The 24,457-nt window shown below is 43.1% G+C and overlaps 2 protein-coding genes across 3 annotated transcripts in view; both read right to left on the bottom strand.

Annotated features, from left to right (window-relative positions):
- The window catches only part of LOC126085956 (zinc finger protein ZFP2-like), a 94,496-nt gene extending 77,488 nt beyond the window's left edge, over nucleotides 1-17,008 (bottom strand). Inside the window, 2 exon segments of the mRNA XM_049901861.1 lie at nucleotides 11,632-11,758; nucleotides 15,574-17,008. Of these exon segments, the coding sequence (XP_049757818.1) occupies nucleotides 11,632-11,758; nucleotides 15,574-15,744 (298 nt within the window). The 5' untranslated portion in view covers nucleotides 15,745-17,008.
- Nucleotides 1-24,457, bottom strand: part of LOC126085957 (zinc finger protein 665-like) — a 37,323-nt gene that overhangs the window by 11,156 nt on the left and 1,710 nt on the right. The window contains exon 1 of one of the 2 annotated variants that reach the window (XM_049901862.1): nucleotides 10,805-11,011. The exons of the other annotated variant lie outside the window; for it this stretch is intronic. The gene's annotated coding sequence lies outside the window, so the exon portion shown is untranslated. Of the gene's footprint in view, nucleotides 1-10,804; nucleotides 11,012-24,457 lie in introns of those variants that run through there. 2 annotated transcript variants of the gene reach the window in all.

The following is a 24,457-nucleotide window of genomic DNA, read 5'->3' as shown; positions in this document are numbered from 1 at the left end:
TGAAACCTGTCCTCCATGGGTGATGCTGTTGGTACCTGAATACCCGTGGCATAGCTTCCAGCATCACAGCAACACACAAGCCCCCACAGTACAACAAATTGACAGACACATGGGGGAAGCAAAATTTTGCTGAAGATTATTCAAAAGCGGCTGCAGAAGTATATCAACAGGCAACTGCCAGAAATTCAGGCCGGATTAAGAAGAAGATGTGGAACCAGGGATATCACTGCTGATGTCAGATGGATCCTGGCTGAAAGCTGAGAATACCAGAAGGATCGTTAGCTGTGTTTTATTGACTATGCAAAGTTATTCGACTGAGTGGATCATAACAAATTATGGATAACATTGCGAAGAATGGGATCCCAGAGCACTTAATTGTGCTCATGAGGAACCTGTACATAAATCAAGAAGCAGTCATTCAAACAGAACAAGGGGATACTGTGTGGTTTAAAGTCAGGAAAGCTGTGGCGTCAGGGTTATATCCTTTTACCATACCTATTCAGTCTGTATCTATTCAATTTATACGCTGAGCAAACAATCTGAGAAGCTGGACTAAATGAAGAACGGGGCATCAGGATTGGAGGAAGACTCATTAACAATCTGCGTTATGCAGATGACACAACCTTGCTTGCTGAAAGTGAAAAGGACTTCAAGCACTTACTGATGAAGATCAAAGAGTGCAGCCTTCAGTATGGATTGCACCTCAGCATAAAGAAAACAAAAATCCTCACAACTAGACCAATAAGCCATATCATGATAGACGGAGAGAAGACTGAAGTTGTCAAGGACTTCATTTTACTTGGATCCACAATCAATACCCGTGGAAGTAGCAGTCAAAAAATCAAAAGATGCACTGCATTGGGCAAATCTGCTGCAAAGGACCTCTTTAAAGGGCTGAAAAGCAAAGATGTCACCTTGAAGACTAAGGTGTGCCTGAACCAAGCCATGGTATTTTCAATTGCCTCATACGCATGTGAAAGCTGGACAATGAATAAGGAAGACCAAAAAATAATTGATGCCTTTGAATTGTGGTGTTGGTAAAGAATATTAAATACACCATGGACTGCCAAAAGAACGAACAAACCTGTCTTGGAAGAAGTACAACCAGAATGCTCCTTAGAAGCAAGGATGGGACGACTGGGTCTTACATACTTTGGACATGTGGTCAGGAGAGATCAGTCCCTGGAGAAGGACATCATGCTTGGTAAAGTACAGGGTCAGCGGAAAAGCAGAAGATCCTCAATGAGATGGATTGACACAGTGGCTGCAACAATGGGCTCAAGCATAGCAACGATTGTAAGGATCGCGCAGGACCGGGCAGCGTTTCGTTCTGTGGTCGCTATGAGTCGGAACCGACTTGATAGCACCTAACAACAACAACTATTATAAGAACTCAAGAAAAGGTTTAAATACAGAAGAAAACATTCTTAGATGGTTATGAGGGTGGGGAGGGAAGGAGAGGGGTATCCACTAGATAGTAGACAAGAATTAGCTTAGGTGATGGGAAGGACAACACACAATACAGGGGAAGTCAGCACAACTGGACTAAACTAAAAGCTAATAAGTTTCCTGAATACAACCAAACACTTCAAGGGACAGAGTAGCAGGGGTGGGGTCTGGGGACCATGGTTTCAGGAGACATCTATGTCAATTGGCATAACAAACTTTATTAAGAAAATGTTCTGCATCCCAGTTGGGTGAGTGGTGCCTGGGATCTGAAAAGCTAGTGAGTGGCCATCTAACATGCATCAATTGGTCCCAACCCACCTAGAGCAAAGGAAAATGAAAAACACCTAAGACAAGGAAAATATTAGCCCAAGAGACAGAAAGGGCCACATAAACCACAGACTCCATCAGCCTGAGACCAGAGGAACTAGATGGTGCCTGGCTACCACCAATGATCGCCCTGACAGGGAACACAACAGAAGAGTTCCTGATGGAGCAGGAGAAAAGTGTTCTGCATTCCACTTTGGTGAATGGTATCTGGGGTCTTAAAAGCTTGCAAGTGGCCATCTAAGATGCACCAATTGGTCCCAACCTACCTGGAGCAAAGGAGAATGAAGAACACGAAAGACACAAGGAAAATATTAGCCTAAGAGACAAAAGGGGCCACATAAGCCAGAGACTCCATCAGCCTGAGACCAGGAGAACTAGATGGGACCCAGCTACCACCAATGACCGCCCTGACAGGGAACGCAACAAAGCGTTTCTGGCGGGGCAGGAGAAAAGTGGGGTGCAGAGCTTAAATTCAAGTAAAAAGACCAGACTTAATGGTCTGAGGCTGGAGGAACCCTCAAAGTCATGGCCCCCAGACTCTCTGTTAACCCAAAATTAAAACCATTCCTGAAGCCCATTCTTCAAAGGTTAGACTGGACTATAAAACAGACAATAATACTGTGCAGAGTGTGCTTCTTAATTCAAGCAGATACGTGACACCAAATAGTGGCTCCTGTCCAGAGGCAGGATGAGTAGGCAGGAAGGGACAGGAGTTGGTTGGATGGACATGGGAAACCTGGAGTGGAAAGAGGGAGTGTGCTATCATAGGGATTGCAACTAGTGCCACATAATAATATGTGTATAAATTTTTGTATGAGAAATTAACTTGAGCTGTAAACTTTCACCTAAAGCACATTTAAAAAAACAAAAAGAGTTGCAGTATGACATCAAGGACATCATAAATGAAGAAAGTAAAAAGTTACTGAAAATAAAGGAAAGAAAAGAACAAAATGGATGCTAGAAGACACTCTGAAACTTGTTCTTAAGCAGAGTAGTGAAAGTGAACATAGAAATGATGAAATAAAAGAGCAAAACAGAATATTTCAGAGAGAGGCTCAATAAAACAAACATTTGGGAACAGAATAGTAAGATTATAAGATTTCCACTAGGTGGATACAGCATGAGAAGTGGGCTTTCTTATCCTGGATTTAACAAGGGAAACCCTTAATAAAACAGACTGACACAGTAGTTGCAACAATGGGGTCAAAATTACCAACGACTGTAGGGATGCTGCAGGCTGAGCAATGTTTCATTCTGTTATACAGAGGGTCGCCATCAGTTGGAGCCAACTGGATGGAAACTAACAAGAACAAGCCCTAAGAGATGGAATATTTGTTTATCACCATCCTAAAGCACATACTACTTGGTATAGATATGTGGCTGCCTCATATTTGAAGAAAAACAAATATATTAATACATGTTGATGCATAATTATTGTACAGAAATAAGTGCTAAAACACAGATCCATATAATGTAATGGTAAGTAATCCATTATAAAGTTATGTCATGAATAAGATCAATAAGTGGCAATTCAGAATTGCAGAACAAAAAAAAGCTCAGATATAATCAGGCAGAATTTAAGAAAACACTATTTAGAAAAGAACAAAATATTCTTCTGAATACCTGTTTAAAAAACTACACCCATACAAAATAGGCATTTCACAACATTTACATATGGTGCATGGCAGTTATATTCTATAACAGATACTGAAAAACTAACACCTAAATATCATAATGAAAATTAATATAGAAAACACTCCAATAAACCATGATAAATCCAGCAGGTACTTTTAATAAGTAACTACAAACATAGAAAATTATAGTCTGTAGAATTATAAAGAATTCTCCATTCTTTGGAGCACACGATGCAAGAAAAAGAAAATATGTTGAACGTAACTGACTTTCAAAATACCCTATTCAGCTAAAGAAATAATACTAAGAGAATAAAAATAATCACTCAGGGAAAACAAAAGTAAAAGGAATAACCAAGACTGTTTCCAAACAAAATTCTGGAGGTTTTATAGGATTTGAGGAAATGACTGTTAAGCCATAACCCTCAACCCTCATGTAGGATCACTTCTTGTAAAATGATAAAATATTCCTTCCTCAATCCCATAGCTACACAAATTGCAGATAGAAAACACACAACACTAAGAACACAATCATTGGAACATGTATTTGATGACTGTGTGGTAATGAATCACCTTATCAAAAAAAAAATTTGGCTTTTGACCTTGATCCCTGAGAAATAATCCTTGGGATTTCTTGAGTAACTGAGGTGCCATCATTATCTAAAACCTGCAGACCATACCTGAGGATATGTGCTAATAAGTGGGGGCTACCCAGAGCACACCCAGAGCACAGAGACCACCTAGTAGCCCAATATCAACTAACCTCAGGACGCAAGATTTAATGTATCACACATATGCAAGGATGCCTCAATCATGAATACATTATGAACTCAATAAAGACTCTGAACACAAAGGCTACAAGAGCTTCCTGGTTTGCAAAAAGAGAGTGACACTTCCTCTTTGGGATATGGAAGCTTCATATGGGGAATCATCTCAGAACTGTACAAGGAGTCTCCCTTCCTAATGATGATCCCGATTTGTATACTACTGCTACAGTTAATCTGTAATTCTTGGTATTTTCTGGGAGTTCTGTGAGTCATTCCAGGGAATTATTAAACCCAAAGAAACAGTGGGATCCAGGAGATCAAAGTGAGTGAGCCCAAGGAAAGCTCTCCAGCCTGCGGATGCCATCTGGAACAAGAGAGGAAAAGCCTGAATTTGCAGCCAGCAGGTGAAAGGGTGTCGTGTAGACTCCCAAACTTCTGGCAGGTATCTGCCTATTTGGCAATATGAAGGATGGTGTCCTTTTAACTTGTTAGTGATGGCCTAGCTCCAGGTGGGTAGGGGCAGAAAAGGGGGTGCTTTGTGGGCAGATGGTATGACAGAGAATGACAAATTGGGATTTGATCAATCTTCACATTTTAGGGATTGGATTTATGTTGATTCTTAACTGTGAAATGATTAAATAAAGCCATTAAATTATAAAACATGGAAAAGCACAAGGTGAATGTAGCAGAAGCTTAAATGTGTAAAACAAATCACACTAGAGACAAAAAAAAAAAAATGTAGGCATCATTCAACCTCATAAGTTCCTTCAGTATGATGCATCCAAAGAGTATTTGTTGCAAGGGAATGAACAATGGCATACGCATGGGGTGAACGATGTGGCAACGAACAATAATTGTGTCAAAAGCCTCAAAGATTTGAGGCTGTGAAGATGGACAATATACTCCCTAAGAAATTCCTACCCCTATGTAGGACAAACAACTGGATTTGGCCTTTTGTCTCTCGTCCCAAAAACAGTCTTTGGAATTTTGAGCAATAAAGGTGACTTCTAAAATAGGCAGGCAACGCAAACATGTGCAAATGTATCAGAAGCCCCAAAGACCACACCTGGCAATAACTTCAGGAAAGATGAGGGACGTGATGCCATCAATCATACATATCCCCTGAATTCAACTGATTAAGTGTACGTAATGAGGCACCAATCATGACTATGCACTGAGGTCTAATGACTGTTATCAGAGCCCCTGAACATGGAATACTTCGGATTCCTGGATTGTCAAGCGTGTGTTATGTTCCTGTGGAAAATGGAAATTTGGTTTCAGGACCTCTCCCAGAGCAAGACCTGTGAATCTCTGAGTGTATATCCTTTCGTGGTGATATTAAAGTTGTTACTGTATGTATAACACTTTCTGTGAGTTCTGTGAGTCGTTCTGGGGAATTACTGAGCCCACTGGGAACAGTGTGCCATCACAGGTTGCCATCTGCCCATTTGGCAGTCTGATGGACAGAATTCTTCTGATTTGTCTATGGACCTGGGTCAAAGAAAGGTAGCACAGGCAGTGATCGGAAGGCCATTGTCCTTTTACTTTTAAGGTCTCACTTTGGGTGGTTAGGATCAGTAAGAGAAAATGCTCATGGGTGGCTGGTGTCAGAAATGATTGAGAAGTGGAATAGCAGGGATGTAAGTTATCTTCACATTTTAGGAATCAGCCTTCGGTCGATTTTTATTCATACACCCTGTTATTAGTGTCTCAAAGGGGATGATCACTAGTATATGTGATCTACCTGTTAGAGACACTGACATTCCATAAAATCCAGAGACACCTTGAAGTGAAATGGGTTTCTATTATGAATGACTTTTCTGGCCTTGGGTTTATAATTCTGCCTTAAATAATTGGCTGGGCCACAATCTTGCAAGGGATTGGTCTATTACTATGAAAACTGAGTGACTTGTAGTCTGCCAGTGGGTTTGGTCAGTTCCTGGTCTGGCTGGGAGAGCCGTAACTTGAAACTGAATATAAAGGCCAATCCCACAGAGGTTGAGGGGGACCTCACTACAATCAAGTAGAGTCTGGAGCAGAGTGTATCCTTCAGACCCATGGTTCCTGTGCTGAGAACCTCCTAGACCCAGAAAGAGGCAATGGAAGAGAGGGGAAACCTCCCCAAAAAGGCTGTAATATAGTCAAGAGCTGTAACTGAAGTGAAGATGGTGCTAGACAGCATGAGACAGCAGCAAGAACAAAGAGACTGGAGGGAGGTGGCTGTGGTGAGCTTGCAAGCCCTTAGAAAAAGCAAGCTGAGTGTTTTCAGGCAGAAGATACGGTGGCAGAGCTGTAACACTTGACTGAGCAGTGCTGACGCCTAGGAAGGCTGCTGGCTAGCACCACTGAGGGAAGGGCCATCACCTGTTGTGGCTGAGAAGGGCAGCCTGCTTGTGTGTACAGCCTAGAGCAGCCAAGAGAGCTGCCTAACTGATGAACTACATCCTTTCTCTTCCAATGTTGTTACTTCCAAGTTGACAATGATGCCACATTGTAACCTGCTGTTGTTGTTAGGTTCCGTTGAATCGGTTCTGACTCATAGCAACCCTATGTGCAACAGAACAAAACACTGTCCTGTCCTGCGCCATCCTAACAACTGTCATGCTGTAGCCACTGTGTCAATCCATCTAGTTGACGGCTGTGATGGTTAAGATTTTGTGTCAACTTGGCTGAGCCATGGTTCTCGATGTTTTTGCAGCTGTGTGATGTTGTGGTCACTTCCCTGTTGAGATTTGATACGTGATCACCCCCACGATGGGATCTGCTGTGAGTACCAATCGCTTCACAGGAGCTTCCTTGGGCATGTGGCCTGCACCGAGTGTGGGGAATGTTCTAAGGGCTCAGAGACTTTTGCTTGTTCTGGATCCTGCAGTTGGCTCTGGTTCACCTGACCTCTGGTTCTTGGGACTTCAGCTAGCAGCTTACCTGTCGTCTTTCCCGCCAGTCTTGGGATTCACCAATCTTCACAGCCTGTGAGCAAAAGCTCTGTTCCCCGACCTGCCGATCCTGGGTTTCCCAGCCCCTGTGACTACGTGAATCAGGAGAAGCCTCTATCCTGACCCACGGACTGGGGATGTTACAGTCTCTACAACCACGTAAACCGTTTCCTTGATATAAATCTCTCTCTATATATACATTTATATGCTTTACTGGTTTTACCTCTCTAGAAAACTCAGCCTAAGATAAGGGTCTTCATGTTTTTCTTACTGACCCTCTACTTTATCAAACATGATGTCCTTCTGCAGGGACTGATCCCTTCTGATAACACGTCCAAAGCATGTAAGACAAAGGCTCGTCCTCCTTCCTTCTAAGGAGCATTCTGGCTGTGCTTCTTCCAAGAGAGATTTGTTTGTTCTTTTGGTAGTCCATGATATATTCAACGCCGTAATTCAAAGGCATCAATTCTTCTTAGATCTTCCTTATTTATTGTCCAGCTTTCTCATGTGTACAATGCAACTGAAAACACCAAGGCTTGAGTCAGGTGCACCTTAGTTTTGAAGGTGACATATTTGTTTGCTTGTTTGTTTTTAACACTTTAAAGAGATCTTTTGCAGCAGATTTGCCCAATGCAATGCATTGTTTGATTTCTTGACTGCTGCTTCCACGGAGGTTGATTGTGGATCCAAGTAAAATGCAATCCTTGACAATTTCAATCTTTTCTCTGTTTATCATGATGTTGCTTATTGGGTCCAGTTGTGAGGATTTTTGCTTTCATTACGTTGAGGTGTAATCCATACTGAAGGCCGTGGTCTTTGATCTTTATCAGTAAGTACTTCAAGTCCTCTTCACTTTCACCAAGCAAGGTTATGTCATCTGTACAATGCAGATTATTAATGAGTCTTCCTCCAATCCTGATGCCCCGTTCTTCTTCATATAGTCCAGCTTCTCGGATTATGTGCTCAGCATACAGATTGAATAAGTACAGTGAAAGGATACGATTTTGACGCACACCTTTCCTGTAACTGTTACTTCCCCAGTAAACTACATGACTGTGAGTATGGTCTGTGAGTTCTGCGTGGCCACTGCAACAAATTATTAAACCAGCAAAGAAGTTGAGTGCTGTCAAGGTGACAGCCAGTGTGAGAAATGGTGAAAAAGTCAGAGAGTGGAGGTAAGCCTGACCTGTACGTCACAGAAACCAGCTTTACGTTGATCCTGATTTTCATCCTTCCTCCTGAATGTAGACAGGCCCTGATGCTAGATTACACACCTGGAATCAATCATCAGCCAGGGTCTTATAATATTTTCTATCTCAAAATTCTAGGACTTGCTAAGCATTTGACTCACTGATTTGAAAAGGTACTTCTGTATTCAGCAGGATAATATTGTTATGTATTAATCAAAGTGTTTTTCTTTAAGAATTTTCTGTCACCCAGTAACCCCGTGAATGAATAATTTCTTTTATAAGGATCAACACAAAGCTGGTTCCTATGAGGCAGAGGTTAAAGATGTCCTGAGTGTCCAACTTTTCCAAGCTGCCGTACCACTCCATCATCTCTAAAATCAACTACTCCCTCTTCCCTTAGTACTTTCCCTCCCGTCTATGGGTTCTCTCATTCACTGCAACGTCTCACATAACTCAGAAACCGAACCATATAAAGGAGATGGCTCACGCAGTCCTGGAAGCTGGCAAGTCTCAAGTTCATGAGTCAGGTGTAGGCATCTCCCAAACCACATGACTGCAGGGGCTGATGAACACAAATTGGCAGTTCTGACCACAGGCTGCGGAAGCTGGTGAATTAGGTCACAAGACAGGTCGCCGGCCCAAGTGGCTGTGGACGCTGGCGAATCCCAGAATTGGCAGGTCAGACAGTAGGCCTCTGGCTCAAGTCCCAAGAACTGGAGGTCAAGTGATCATGAAACAGACGTGGGATCCAAATGCAGAGAGAGAGACCCTCGCCAGGACACACACATATATCTTAGATGTAGGCCACACCCCGGGGAAAGGTGTAACTTTAGTAACAGTGGGACTTGAGTCACGTCCTCCTGCAAGGCAGTGACCCAAGACACATGCTATACCAATCCTGCCTCACCAACATGTAGAGGTCCAAATCCACAACATACAAAATGGAGGATAACCATACAATATTGGGACACCTGACACATAACCTCAACCATCACAGGTTCCATATACCTTATTTACATGTTAGCGTTAGGTGCCGTGGTGTCGATTCTGACTCACAGCAACCCCACAGGACAGAGAACTGCCCCATAGGGTTTCAAGAAGCGGCTGGCAGATCTGAACTGCTGACCTTTTGGTTAGCAGCCGAGCTCTTAACCACTACGCCACCAGGGCTCCGCTCAATCATTTGCATAGTCCCACTCAATCACTGTGTGTGAGTCACAAGGATCATGGCTAGAAGGGCCATATTAAGTAATTCATTGCACCGCACCCCCCTTCTCAGGGAAGTCCACCTCAAGATGTCCATTACTAAAGGGTAGGTTGTCATAACAGAAAAAGGAGGGTGACATTTCAGACTCTGGAATATGTACTTCAACAGCAAGTTTCAGGAAAAATGACAGAGACTTAGGAGAATACGTACAGAAAAAGAGCCAAGGTGTTTCAACATTCCCAGTCTATGTAAAGAGCATGAAAAGAAGATACCAGATATGGGAGTAAAGTAAGCACGTCAGAATTGGTGGGGTCCTTGAGAAGAGGCTGTGTACTCTCCCCATAAACACACACTAAGAATACTCTGAAAACAGGATCTGCTACTGTCTTCACCGTACTGCTGGTTAACAATCTCAGAAGTCCCACTTCACTCTCCTGTTATACATACTCTTGAAGTATAGAGAAACAAGAGTTAAGAAATGTCTAAGGAGCCTGAAAACTCATACATGTCTGATGAAAGCCCTATGCAATTTCCTGTAGGCTCCTCTGCCAAGGAAGAGATACCCAATGCTTTGCCATCTCCTAAGAAGGTCTCTAAGGAGCAAAGAATCTGGACAGATGCTTCAGGATGAAGGAGGCCTCAGCTTACAACCTAGTGAACTGAGAACTGAGGATCACGTGAAATCAAGTAGAGAAAAAAAAACCAAGAGGATAAGAGTGCCCTTTTGAAACAGCTCTCCTCGTCACTATCAAAACCATGGCACCAAAGATGTCATAGTGACTAGATAATAGCATGTTTGAGGTTATGATAAAGATGTTGCCTTTGTCTCTGCTTCAGCTGCAGTATCACGGGCGGATAAACTTTATACATCTGAAGAGAGCAATATGTGGGATGCAGGAAGAGTAGGGAAGAAAAATTTTCTTTGAGATCTCACAAGAAATAAATTTTTGTTTTCCTGTATGGTCGCTATGAGTCGGAACTGACTTGACAGCAACAGGTTTGGTTTGTTTCCTACTGGGAGAGAGTTTTCCCAAAACATATCTGATGGTGTGGTTTCATCTCTAATCATCTGACCTTTTATCTATTGTTATGGATTGAACTGTGTTCCCCCAAAATTACGTGTTATAAATCCTTACCGTCATACTTGTTGATATAATTGCATTGGGGAATAGGGACTTCTTTGTTATGTTAATGAGGCCATGTCAGTGTGTCTTATGCCAATCCCTTTTTGAGACATAAATGAACATATCAGGCACAGAACAAAGCTAGAACAAACACAGGGGATGATGATACACACCACATGAAGGTCGCCAAGGCTCCAAGGAACAGAAGCTGAAAAGACACAAACTTCACCTAGGGCGAACAGAGAGAGAAAGCCTTCCACTATAGCTGGCACCATGAATTTGAACTTCTAGCACCCTAAACTATGCAAATATGTATTTCTGCTTGTTAGAGCCAGCCAGTAGTGATATTTCTGTTATAGCAGCTCTAAGAAACTAAGATATCCATGTTCACATCTTGATACATTCCCACATACCAGGATGTTTTACTAGTTTTGTCTTCTTCTTCACAGTCCAGGGCTTTGTCCCTTTCTTCAAAATGGAGATAATATTTATCTCAGAAGGAGACATTCCTGCTTATCAGAAAAAAAAAAAAAAGCTGTTACTTTTGCAGAATACAGTCCATTTGTTCCGCTTAGAACATCACAGATGTCTCTAAAAAAGTATTTCGAAAGCTCATCCACTGACTGCCTCCTTTGGAATAATTATTTTTTTATATTAACTATGTAGATATCTAGCTCTCTTCCAAGTACTCAATCAAAAGCACTGCAGTAAAGCCAGACAATTGGATACATTTAAAGTTGGCCATAGGATTTTGTGCTTACTTAATGCATGAAACCAGCAGGGACCTAGAGTGAACTGGGCAGATCATCTGAAGAAAAGGGAAGGCTAAAGTTCCGATGCCATATTATGACACTTTTCATTTCTGAACCAACTTCCAACTCTGCCATAAGAGCAGAGATTTCTAAGTCCATCCAGCAGAGCAGGGGCTTTCAAGAGACTCAGAGGGAAAATGCAGATACGCAAGAGTAGATCCCGACTTCTAAAGGGAAGTTATGCTCACCGAGGGAGACCAGGTTCCTGTAGTTCTCAAACATCACGTCCCTGTACAAAGTCCTCTGAGAAGGGTCCAGATAGTCCCACTCCTCCTGAGAGAATTCTATGGCCACATCCCTGAATGTCAACAGTCCCTGTTAAAAAACAAATGAACCAACAAGAACAACAAAAAAAAACACACCTCACACCTGGAAAAGGGAGAGTTCTTAATTTTATAACAAACCATAAAAGGAGAAAGATACACAAGCAAGTTGGCTGATGTGAGAGATCTGACAGGTACACATAAGATAATATTGAGCAAGTTATATGTCCCAAATTCTGCTTTATTATACTTTTCTATCACAGGATATGAAATCTATTGTGTCACTGAGGATTTCGTTTTGGAGGACAATAAAAAAAAATAAGCAAATGAAAACAATTCCCACAGGGTCTTCTATGTTTAAGTGCTAGATGTTACATTCTAAACCATCTTGCCAGAATCTATCAAAACACTAATGCAGCATCGTATATGCAGGAATCACTCTTCAAGTTTCCCAACCCAGAGGAACCTGCAGACATCTGGAAAGATACTCAGAAGTAACCACTGTGATATTCTCTGTAACAGCAAAAAATTGTAAATGACCCATTTGTGTTCACCGTGTGAATGCTCTATTGAGGACCGAAAAGAGCAAGCTACCTCTATGTTTACTAACGTGAAACAATTCCAAAACACATCGTGTATAATTTTCAAATGTCAAATAAGAAAATATCACAACACCACATTCACTGGAGAAATTCTGGTTAAATCACACCACGTGATGATGCCATCCACCAAGACCTGCAGAGTCTTGCCTCAGAACTGACAAGAGTGGTTCCTGATGGAGGCTGTGAGCGATGGTAGGGGATGTGACAGGATAGAGAAGGTTTATGTTTTACTCCTTATGGCATCGTTTCTAGTTTTACCACAAAATACATATATCCGTCATGTATGTTTAAAATACAAGAAATAAAGTACTTAATAACAATCAATCAATATTGGCTTCTATTTCTACTGATGACAAAGTTCTGTTCCTATATCTTGGATGAATGAAGCCATTTTTATCTAAAAGGACTTCTGGAGGAGAGTCCCTGAACAAACACCACAGTCTCCAAGGGATGGCTGTTGTAGGGTTTACTTTAACTTTACTAAAATTTGGTCTTTGTCTTTGATTTTTGAGAGATAACCTCTAACACCTTTAACTTTCCCCAATCTTGGCTGTCTTGAAGGGCTCTGAGGACATCTAACCTAGCAAGTTATGCTCCTGAGGTAACTCTTGAGTGGAGGTTGAACGGGACACAAAGACCCACGTCAAGACATCAAGCTTGTGATACCAATCCATGACATAGCCTCATGATACTGACCTGCGGTGCAATGGATCACTTTTATATGGACTTTCTCACCACGGTCTCGTAATTCCCACCAAAGACCATGTGTTGTTACTGCTGTTGTTAGGTGCCATTGAGTCAGTTCTGACTCATAGCAATCCTATGTGTAACAGAATGAAACAGTGCCCGGTCCTGAATTATCCTCACAATCGTTGTTATACTTGAGCCATTCTTGCAGCCGCTATGTCAATCCATCTTCTTCAGTGTCTTCCTCTTTTTCACTCCCCTCTACTTTCCCAAGCATGATGTCCTTTCTCCAGCATGATCCCTCCTGAAGACATGTCCAAAGTATGTGAGATAAAGGCTCGCCATCCTTCCTTCTAAGGAGCATTCTGGCTGTACTTCTTCCAAGACAGATTTGTTCATTCTTTTGGCAGTCCGTGGTATATTCAATATTCTTTGCCAACACAACTCAAAGGCGTCAATTCTTCTTCAGTCTTCCTTATTCGCCACCCAGTTTTCGCATGCATATGAGGTGACTGAAAACACCATGGCTTGGTTCAGGCACACCTTAGTCTTCAAGGTGACATCTTTGCTTTTCAAAACTTTAAAGAGGTCTTTTGCAGCAGATTTGCCCAATGCAATGCATCTTTTGATTTCTTGACTGCTGCTTCTATGGGTGTTGATTGTGGATCCACGTAAAATAAAATCCTTAACAACTTCAGTCCTTTCTCTGTTTATCATCATGTTGCTTATTGGTCCAGCTATTGGTCCAGCTATGAGAATTTTTGTTTTATGTTGAGGTGTAATCCGTACTGAAGGCTGTGGTCTTTAATCTTCATCAGTAAGCGCTTCAGGTCCTCTTCACATTCAGCAAGCGAGGTTGCGTCATCCGCATAATGTAGGTTGTTAATGAGGCTTCCTCCAAACCTGATGCCACATTCTTCTTCATGTAGTCCAGCTTCTCAGATTATTTGCTTAGCATACAGACTAACTAGGTATAGTAAAAGGACACAACCCTGCCTGGCGCACACCTTTCCTGACTTTAAGCTATGCAGTATCCCCTTGTTCTGTTCAAACAACTGCCTCTTAATCTATGTACAGGTTCCTCAGGAGCACAATTAAGTTTTCTGGAATTCCCAACTTGCACTTGCAAAAGAGCAATTGATGGTCTATTCTGCAGTCAGCCCCTGGCCTTGTTCTGACTGATAATATTGAGCTTATCCATCATCTTTTTCCATAGTTGTAGTCAATCTGATTCCTGTGTATTCCATCTGGTGAGGTCCATGTGTATAGTCACCATTTATGTTGGTAAAAAATGTATTTGCAATGAAGAAGTCGTTGGTCTTGTAAAATTCTATCCTGCAATCTCCATCATCATTTGTATCTATCAAGGCCATGTTGTCCAACTACTGATCCTTCATGGTTTCCAACTTTTACATTCCAATCACCAGTAATTATCAATGCATCCTGACTGCGTGTTCAATCAGTTTCAGACTGCAGAAGTTGGTAAAAATCTTATCTTTGGCCTTAGTGGTTGGTGCATAAATCTGAATAATAGTCACAATAACTGGTCTTCCTTGTAAGTGTATGGATATTATCATATCACTGACAGTACTGTACTTCATTCAGGACAATCTTGCAATGTTCTGTTTGATGATGAATGCAACACCATTCCTCTTCAAGCTGACATTCTCAGCATAGCAGACTACATGACTCTCTGATTCAAAATGGCCAATACCAGTCCATTTCAGCTCACTAATGCCTAGGATATGGATGTTTATGTTCCATTTCATTTTTGACGATTTCTAATTTTCCTAGATTCATACTTTGTACATTCCATGTTCTGATTATTAATGGATGTTTGCACCTGTTTCGTCTCATTTTGCATCATGCCATATCAGCAATCGAAGGTCCTGAAAGCTTGACTCCATCCACGTCATTAAGGTTGAATACTTTAAGGAGGCAGCTCTTCCCAGTCGTATTTTGAGTGTCTTCCAACTTGGGGCCTCATCTTCCAGCACTAGATCAGACAATGTTTCGCTGCTATTCATAAGGTTTTCTCTGGCTAATGCTTTTCAGAAGTAGACCGCTGGGTCCCTCTTCCTAGACTGTCTTAATCTGGAAGCTCAGCTGAAATCTGTCTGCCATGCGTGACCCTGCTGGTATCTGAATTCCAGTGGCATAGCTTCCAGCATCACAGTAACATGCAAGCCCCCACAGTACAACAAACACAGACTGTGGAGATACTATGCAAATGGGGGCTTGTGGCCCACCAAGGGGATTGGGTAGTTTGCTAATGATGTAAATAAGGTGCATGACACCCTTGTGGGGGTGGGAGCATCCATGTAAATAAGGTGTATGGAATCCTAACGGGGGGATTGGTTAGTTTAAGAGAGAAAGAGAGTTGTAACACTGAAGATGGCAACAAGATGCAACAGAGAAACAGTGGCAGCAGAGACAGGAGACCAAGAAGAGACAGCACAGTGGGCTTCCTGGTCCACGTAGCAAGAGAGTTGAGCACCTTTGGGCTACAGGCTTACTGGTGGAGTGAGTTGCCTCCAGGCACTTATCGACAGAGCTGAAAATGCTTTGCAATACTTACTTGCCTGAGCAGGTCAGAGGCTGGGCTGAGGGTCCAAGAGGCTGAAGAGTCAGAGGGATGTGTATCTGTGGGCATGGCTGAGAAGAGGTTGTCCTGATCTAAGAACTCTGTCCTGAGAATTCCTGTACCCGAATGGTAGCCTGTTACTTTCCTAACAAACCCCATAATCATGAGTATTGTCTGTGAGTTCTCTGTGGTTTTTGCAACAAATTACTGAACTCAGCAGAGAAGTAGAGAGTGTCGTGGGAGGGACAGTTAGTACCAGAATTGGTAAAAAGGTTGAAGGGTGGAGGCATGTCTGACTTCTGCCTCACAGTAATCAGCCTTGGGGAGCTGACCTTGATTCTCCTTTCTCCTTGTGAAGTTAGAGGTGGTCAGATGCCCCCACAACACCATTGTTACATGACCCAACTCAGAGGACAGGGGCTGGAGCTTGAATTACATGAGATCCTGAATAAAAGTTCTGGTCACTGATGCTCTGTGTGCTCCTTGGTTGGTGAAAAACATCAGTGCATGTGGGAGGGTAGCACGTCCTTTGGGATACAGAAATACCAATTGAGAACTCTTCCTGACCTCACCCTATGTGACTCTTATATCCTTTTATCTACCATAAAATTGTAATTGTGAGGATAGTACTTTCTGTGAGATCTGTGAGCTGTTCTATCAAATTACCAAACCCAAGGTAGTATTAGAAGCTATCAGGTCGGAAGTGAGGGAAGCTGGGACCCCCTGAGCTTACAGCTGATACCCTACCGATGAACACACTTGGATTCAGAGAAGTGAAAACTGGGTCTTGATTTTCCATGCATATGTACTGTGAATGATTTAAAGAATCTCCTGCTAGTAAACATTTAGGTAGATTTCATATTTTAAAAGTGACTATGGAATAAAGTATCCTCTATCACTGATGCCTGTTACCAAACTTCCCGTTCCATACCAAATCATTAATATTTTGGAACCAGTAACACAGATGCACTTGCTTAGCCATAAATGTATTAAAAATCAGGCCAAGTAGGTTTCTAAGTCTTCTTTTCCAGAATTTTCAGCTGTTCCTATGGATTAATACGGCACATAAATGTGCGGTTGCCTTAATTGTGGCCCGCAGAGAGCTGACACGGCATGCAGATGCAGAAACTAAGCACTCCCTGCTACCCACCATCACTGAGTCCAACCCAACTCCCATCAGGCCTGGTGTGAAGCCCTTCCCATGATGCTCCCCAAATAAAGCCTCTTCCCAAGTCCCAAGTCATTGGGTCACACCATGAAATGAAATCTGTGTGGAGGTGAGAGGGGACTGACTGAAATCCTGGGTGAGCGCGAGCAAACGTGTCAGGAAGGACCTGTCAGTCAGAGGAGACGAGCAAGTTCTCGGGACAGCATTTCAGGAAGGAGAGGAAAGAACCATCCAGTGAGAAGAGGACTGTTACCTGGGAAAGAGCCATTTCGGACTCCTCTTAATCTCTTATTCCTCCAAACGTCTTTCTCAGGTAAGACGAGTCTTGAAAAGTCAACCCTGAGTGTCAAAAATATGCTGTTAAATGCTTAGAATCAATACATCCCTTTCCCGTGCCACTAACCACACATGTGAGGAGGACCTCACCATGGGAGAAGACAGTCAGTCCCTGCTTCTTGCTGTACCACAAGGGATTCAGGGACAACAAACTCCTACACAGAGACCAATAGGCGAGTTTATTGTCCTCCTTGCCTGGTGCTGCCCACACACTGCACTGCAGCAGGGGGATCTGAGCTAAACTGATCCTCACATTTAGGTCATAGAACTTACTCTGACACCAAATCCCAAGCAGAGCAGAGCTTCTACCCCTTCCACTGGAATGGGGACTGGTCTCAGACCCAGAAATGGACAATGCAGAGCCTCAGTGCTCAAAGCTAGATGCAGATTAGAATTACCTGCGGCACCTTAAATCATTCTAGAGGCTGGGCCCCACCTAGAATATTTGAAGGAGAATCTCTACGGAGGGGCCCAGGGATGTGTTAGCAAAACACATCAACAATTCTGTGTGGAGCCAAGCAGTGGAAGGAGGAGCAGAGAGAAATGCGCAGAAAAGGTATTATGGGCCAGGGATGAGGGTAAGGGTGTGGCAGCAATAGGAGGGTCAGAGAATATTGCCTGGAGAAGGTAAGACCAGAACAAAGAGATGAGGGAGGAATGGCCATTTGCCAGATGTATGTGAGGGACCAGGGAGTTCCAGCCTCAGGAACCAGCCATGTGAATGCCCTGAGGAGTTAGAGATTCTGGTAGTAGGAAGTGACAAAGGCCTGTGTGGCTGGCGACAGTAGTAAGTAAGCAAGAAGACAAAAAGGAGACGAAGTCAGAGAGGTCCTGGGAAAGCATATCAGGAAGGGCAGGGATCTTCAACTAATTTTCTCTCACACCCCAAGGGAATTTTGGGAACTGTATTCCCTCACCCATTTTAAGATAACATCTGTTGTCTTAAAGAGGAAAAAGGCTTTGTGAGGCCAACATGAGCACCCTCATGTGTTCTGGTAGTTCTCTACTGTTTTCAGAATCATTCTTATGTAAGTCCCTGGCACATAGGTACTATTATTCACCACCACTATAAAACCTTTGCCCTCCCACTGCAGGGAGCAGAGATTTGCTCCATCCTGCTGCCACTTAGGGCCTGCCTTATGTGTAAGTCCCCCTAATAAACTCCTTTGCTGCCACCTGGAGCTGCCTCATTCTCTAGTCTCTCAGTGCTCTCCATTTTTGGAGGCAAGTTTCATGTTTCAAGTTCATGCTGGGACAGTTGGTGAGCTAACCAGAAAACTGAGGAAACGGTGAGCTGGAGCAAGGCCTCTACAGCAAAAATCCCAGGTTGGCCAGTGACCTCCATGTGGGGAGGTCTGGCCCATATGCTTGATGTGTGTGGGACCACCCCAAAATGCCAAGTGCCATAGCACAGTTGAGGGAAAACAAGAGCCTTCATAACTCTGGAAAAGTAACCAAGAAAGTAGCTTTTGCATCTAGTCACCTTTTATCAACACTACCCTGATCTTTGCCTTTGGCACTTTCCTTCCCCCCATCTTTACAAACCTACATAAGAGCATTTCTAGTTGATCATCCTATTTGTGGACTTGGCTGCTTAATATGTCAATACGCTATGGCTGCTGCTCTATGTCTTTTGGCTGACCACTGACACCCAGCTAGCTGCTGAAGAGCGTATAAGAGCTTTGCAGGAGTTGTCACAGTTGGAAAGGGATGTGCGGCCACAACTGACATATTGAGCAATTGCATCCACGAACAGGATGATCAACTAGAAATGCTCGCCTGCAGATTTGTAAAGATGGGGGGAAGGAAAGTGCCAAAAAGCGAAGATCAGGGCAGTGCTGATGAAAGGTGACTGGGATGCAAAAACATGGAATCCTGAGGAGAGTGCATCTAGTAGTGACTCAGATATGGAAGTAACAGTCAAGGAAGAGCCTGACTTTGCAGAGTGGCCCCTCCGGGCATGGCCACTCATCACCCATAAAATGAAAGCTACCTGCGAGCCCGATGACTACAGACAAGAAATCCCACCTGTGAGTTCCATGACACCCCACTGAGTTGACTGAACTGTGTGAAAAATTCCAACAGAAGGGAAAGGAAATCATTTCAGCTTAGTTACTACATCTGTGGGATACCGGAGGAGACTGTGTCTCGTTAGGGGCCCTGGTGGTGCAGTGGTTAAGTGTTTGGCTGCTAACCAAAAGATGGGCAATTCGAATCCACCAGCCGCTCCTTGGAAACCCCATGGGGCAGTTCTACTCTGTCTAACAGTGTTGTTATGAGTAGAATTGACTCGATGGCAATGGGCTTGGTTTTTTGGTTTGGTGCTTCTTCAAATGGAGCCAAGGCAGAAAAAAAGAGTAGTATAACCACTCGCCTACCCTCGGGCAGTACTTATCCGCAGCTTGGAACAGAAGGCATACAAGCCCTCACGAACGGATCATCTTGGATTATAGAAGGGTGTGGTCAAATCAGGGGGGTCTTCCTGGCACTGTTGGGAAGTGGTCTTCCTTAAAGGAGTTACAGCAGCTAATACAAGAGCTAGGTATGTGCCATGCCATTTATTCCAAGCACTTTCAGGGACTAGACAATGAACTCTTCACTGCAGAAATGAAAAAGATCCTACAAGCAGCCCTGCCCTCCTGGTACGACACCCTGGTGGCTGTAGTTAGTTCCCTAGTGGGCCAGATGGTCTACCAGATGGGACAAGCCGTAGCCGACTTGGGTGAAACTGAGAGGGCTAGAGAAGGGGATGCGAGCCGTAGGAAGAGAGAAAAGAAAGGCCAAAAACCCTGTAAGATGACCATGTAAGAGCCCTTTGAAAATAACCCAAAAGCAGGTGTGGATGGACTTAGTAGCTGCTGGAATGGCAGTAGAAAAGATAAATAAACAGCTGAATGAGGTTTTGGTTAACTTTTGGAAGAATCTGAAGCTGGAGCAACAATACCGCCCTCTGGGTTCCACTGCCTGCCCCCACCCCCTACAGTGAGGAAGTACCCCTTGGCACCCAGTGGACCCCACGAATCCCTAGGGACCAGGGGTGGGGTCGAGGTCACTTGCAGATCAGGGCCCTGCAGGCCCCATGCAGAGGTCACAATACATTAGTCAAAAACAAACAAGCAGCGAGTGCTGCCTCTGGTTGATACTGGGGCAGAACGCTCCCTTATCTTTGGAAATCCTGAACAGTTTCAAGGACACCCCCTTGGCGGTTAATGATTATGACAGAAAATCTATCTGTGTACATCAGGTACTCCTGACCCTACAAACAGGACATACTCCCCCTAAAAGTACCAAGTTTATATTTCCCCAATACCAGAATACATTCTAGGGGTGGGTGTCCTCATGAGACTGACTTTGACCACATCTGTGAGAGAATTCCAGCTGTAGGTGACAGTGGTAAAAGCAGTCTTGTGAGGGAACTTGGCATGCGAACCAGTGACCCTGCTTCCACCAAGGAGAGTGGTAGACACCAGGCAATATAAATTGCCCAGAGGATGTAAGGAAATCAGTAAAACCACTTCAGAATTAAAAACAGTAAGTTTTAATAGCCCTGTGTGGCCCTTGAAGAAACCAGATGGGTCCTAGCATATGACCATGCACTACAGAGAGCTTAATGAGGCGGTCCCTCCTATACATGCTGCAGTCCCAAACATAACGTCCTCCCATTTGCCATGGTGTGGTTGCCAGTGGCCTCTTTTCACCTGCCCCATCATTGTCCATTAGTTTCATTACATTGATGACATCATGTTAACTGCAACAGATGATTCTCTGCTACAGGAGGGTCTAGACGCCCTAATCATCCACCTACAGGGGAGAATTTTGGCTGTGGGTGCAGGGGCCAAGTATATCTGTAAAATTCCTAGGGGTCATCGGTTAAGACCCGTGTGTTGCCTGAAGCCATGGTTGATAAAATACAAGATTACCTCAACCCTAAGAGGCCAAAAGAAGTGCAGTCCTCTACAGAGCTTTTAAGATATTGAGAGTATTTATTCCCCACTTGGCCCAGTGCTTCAGAATTAACTGGCAAAAAAAAGATGCCTCTTGGGATTGGGGTACTGAACAGCAGCAAGCTTTCAAGAAGTCAAAGGTGTTGGTTGCACAAGTGTTAAGTGTTCAGTACGATACCAGCAAGACTTCTTTGGGGGGTGGACCAAGGTACTACCTGAGGCTCTGAGGTTAATAAATTTGCTCCCACTGGGGCTTCAGCCCCATGTGCCAGGCTAGGACCCTCTAGTGACCCTCCAGCAATGTACAAGTACCATTGCAGACTCTGGAAGCGTACCCACCAAAATTGTTACTGGAACAAATCAGCATGGTCCTCTGGACGCCTCAGGACACGTCTCCCAGAAAAGGAATGAGGGTTCAGCTTAGGTAATAAGCTCTCTGAGCAAATATCTTCAAAGTGCTAACAGTCATTTATGAAAAATCCACAGCTAATATCATATTCAATGGAGAAAGACTGAGAGTTTTCCCATTAAGATCATGAACAAAACAAGAAAGCTCAATTTCCCCACTGCTAGTCAATGCTGTATTGAAAAGTCCTAGACAGAGCAACTAGGCTAGGGGGAAAAAAAAAGGCAACCAAATCAGGAAGGAGAAAGTAAAACTATCTCCTTTTGCAGATAACATGATCTTATGTATAGAAAATCCCAAAGATTCCACAAGAAAACTATTAGAGCTAATAAATGAATTCAGCAAAACGACAAGGGACAAGTCAACATCCAAAAAATAAAAACATCAGTCTGGTTTCTATACATCAGCAATGAGAAAGGTAAAAATGAAACTAAGGAAAAAATTCCATTTACAAAAGCATCTAAAAGAATAAAGCACCTACAAATAAATTTAACCAAGGTGAAAGACTGTACACAGAAAACTGTAAAACATTAAAAGAAATTAAAGGAGGCCTACAGTGCAATGGATTTCCCTTTTATATGGCCTTAGGTTTGTAATTTCACCAAAAATGATTGGCTGGGCCACAGTCTGCTCTGCAACTGGTCTATTTCACGCACCTTGCAGGATTTGCTATTCAAATAGAGGCTTGAAAATCCAACCAACAGGACTGAATGACTTGCAGTTCATCAAGGGAATTGGTCAGTTCGTGGTCCTGCTGTGTAGGCCATGGCTTGAAATTGACAAGGAATTTGTTTATAGAAGCAGCCAACCCCACAGAGGTTTTCTAGAGAGAAGAGGCAAGGATGGAACCTTAAGACCAATAGCCTGGAATAGAGCAGTTTGGACCCGGGGTCCCTGCAAGCGGAGCCTTCTAAAAGAGCTGTAATATGGGTCAAGGCCTGATAACACTTAAGATGGCAAGAGGGCCAGAAAAGGGGCAGAAAGGGGCCCAGCAGCTGGGAGCTAGTGAAAAGCGGCCTGGAAGGGAGCCCTGGTGGCAGAGAGGCAGCAGTGAAGACAGAAAGCTGCTGCTGGGAAAGCAGCTGAGAGCTGAGCAGGCTGCTACACTAGCCATGAGTGGGGCCAGTTAGCAATGAAGAGGCCAACGGTGGGGAAACTGAAGGCAGAGAGGAATGCAAGGCCAAGAGGGGGCATGCACAGCCATGAAGGGCTTGCGTGCTTGCACGGCCAAGACCTACTTACATGGCCAAAAGTAGCTAAGAGAACTGTCATAGTTGGAAGCTGTCCTGCACTGAAGAAAGGAGGGATGTGCTCTCCACCTCAGAGGAGTCTTCCAAACCTTGCCTATGTGCTTCCCGATCCTCAGTCATTCCTTCAACCTACAAGTTGGTCCTGATCTGAGTTGTAATCTGTTACTTCCTTAAAAAACCATGTAACTTTGAGTACGGGCTCTGAGTTCTGTGTGGCCATTCTAGTGAATTATTGAACCTAGCAGAGAAGTACAGAGTGCCATGGGGGAAACAGCTGATGTCAGAAATGGTGAAGAAGATGGAGAGTGGGGGTACCTCTGGCCTCTACTTCACAGAAACCAGCTTTGTGCTGATCCTGATTCTTATCCCAAAGGAAGCTAGATGAGTCCTGACGCTGCATTACAAGGCCTAAATAAATAGGGCATTCCATGTTCATGGATTAGAAGCCTTATTAATATAGTTGTCAATTTCACCCAAAGAACTCTATAAATTCAATTGCAATTCCCACTAAAATTCCAACAGCCTTCTTTACAGAAATAGAAAACCAATCCTCAAATTTGTATGACCCAACAATCCCAATCCTAAGTACATACCCAGAAAAAATGAAAACAGGAATGCAAACAGAAACCTGTATACCAATGTTCATTGCAACACTTTTCACAATCGTCAAAAGGTGGAAACTAAATTCTCATCGACAGATGAATGGATAACCAAAATGTGGCATATACATACAACAGAATGTCACTCAGCCACAAAGAGAAATGAAGTCCTGATGCATGCCACTACATGGATGAACCCTGAAAACACTGTGCTGAGCAAAATAAGTCAGTCATGATAGGACAAATACTGTACGATCTCACTTATATGAAATAGGCAAATATATAGCAACCAAAGTTTATTAGTGGTTACCAGGGATGGGAAGGAGGGGGACACATGCAGTTACTGCTTAGAGGGCACTGAGTTTATGCTAATGTTGGTGAAATAAGTCAGAAAAGGATAGTGATAATGGTTGTATAACATGAAGATTATAATCAATGTCAATGAATTATACATGTATAAATTGTTCAAGTGGCAATTGTTTTGTTATGTATATTTTATTATAATAATAAAAACTTCATCATGAATTGATGAGCTCTGTTAGAACAAAGTTCCATGTCAATCCATTCCAGCCTTCATCATCTGCACAGAGATGACAAGAGGTACTTGAAGAAAACATCTACTTGTAGCTCACAGCTCACTATTTTAACAGATCACATGAAGGAAGAAAGTTAAATTAACTGGTTAATTCATTACCTGCTTAAGCTAGGTTTTATCTGTTAATATAAACGGTCACTGATACTCCTGCAAAGTGGGTTTTGAGATAGTCTCACATTATTATTTTTTTTAACATTATTTACCAGGTACCAAAGAATGTTTACAATATGTGACAAAGAGTAGAAAGCATGTAGGCCTAATAATTTGAACCAGGCACAGTTAATTTAAAAGGGAAAACAACTTGGAAATTTAAAAACAAATTTCATGAAGTCTGGAGTCAATGTGGGGAAAAAAAATATATATATTTAGGAAAAAATACTATGCGCTCATCATGGGATGCCATAAAGATCATTTCAGAAGAGCAAGCAAGCTGGGGCACTTGACTAAAGTAAAACGGATGGTTTAGAGTTTGGGGCTCTACTACATCTTGCATTTCTTTTAATATATATAAATCCCTGACTTATTCTTTGGAGCCCTGGTGGCACAGTGGTTAAAAGCTCGACTGCTAACCAAAAGGTCG

This window comes from Elephas maximus, chromosome 11 (genome assembly GCF_024166365.1).
Source record: "Elephas maximus indicus isolate mEleMax1 chromosome 11, mEleMax1 primary haplotype, whole genome shotgun sequence".
NCBI classification, from domain to species: Eukaryota; Metazoa; Chordata; class Mammalia; order Proboscidea; family Elephantidae; genus Elephas; species Elephas maximus.
This window is presented reverse-complemented; position numbering and strand designations above follow the sequence as displayed.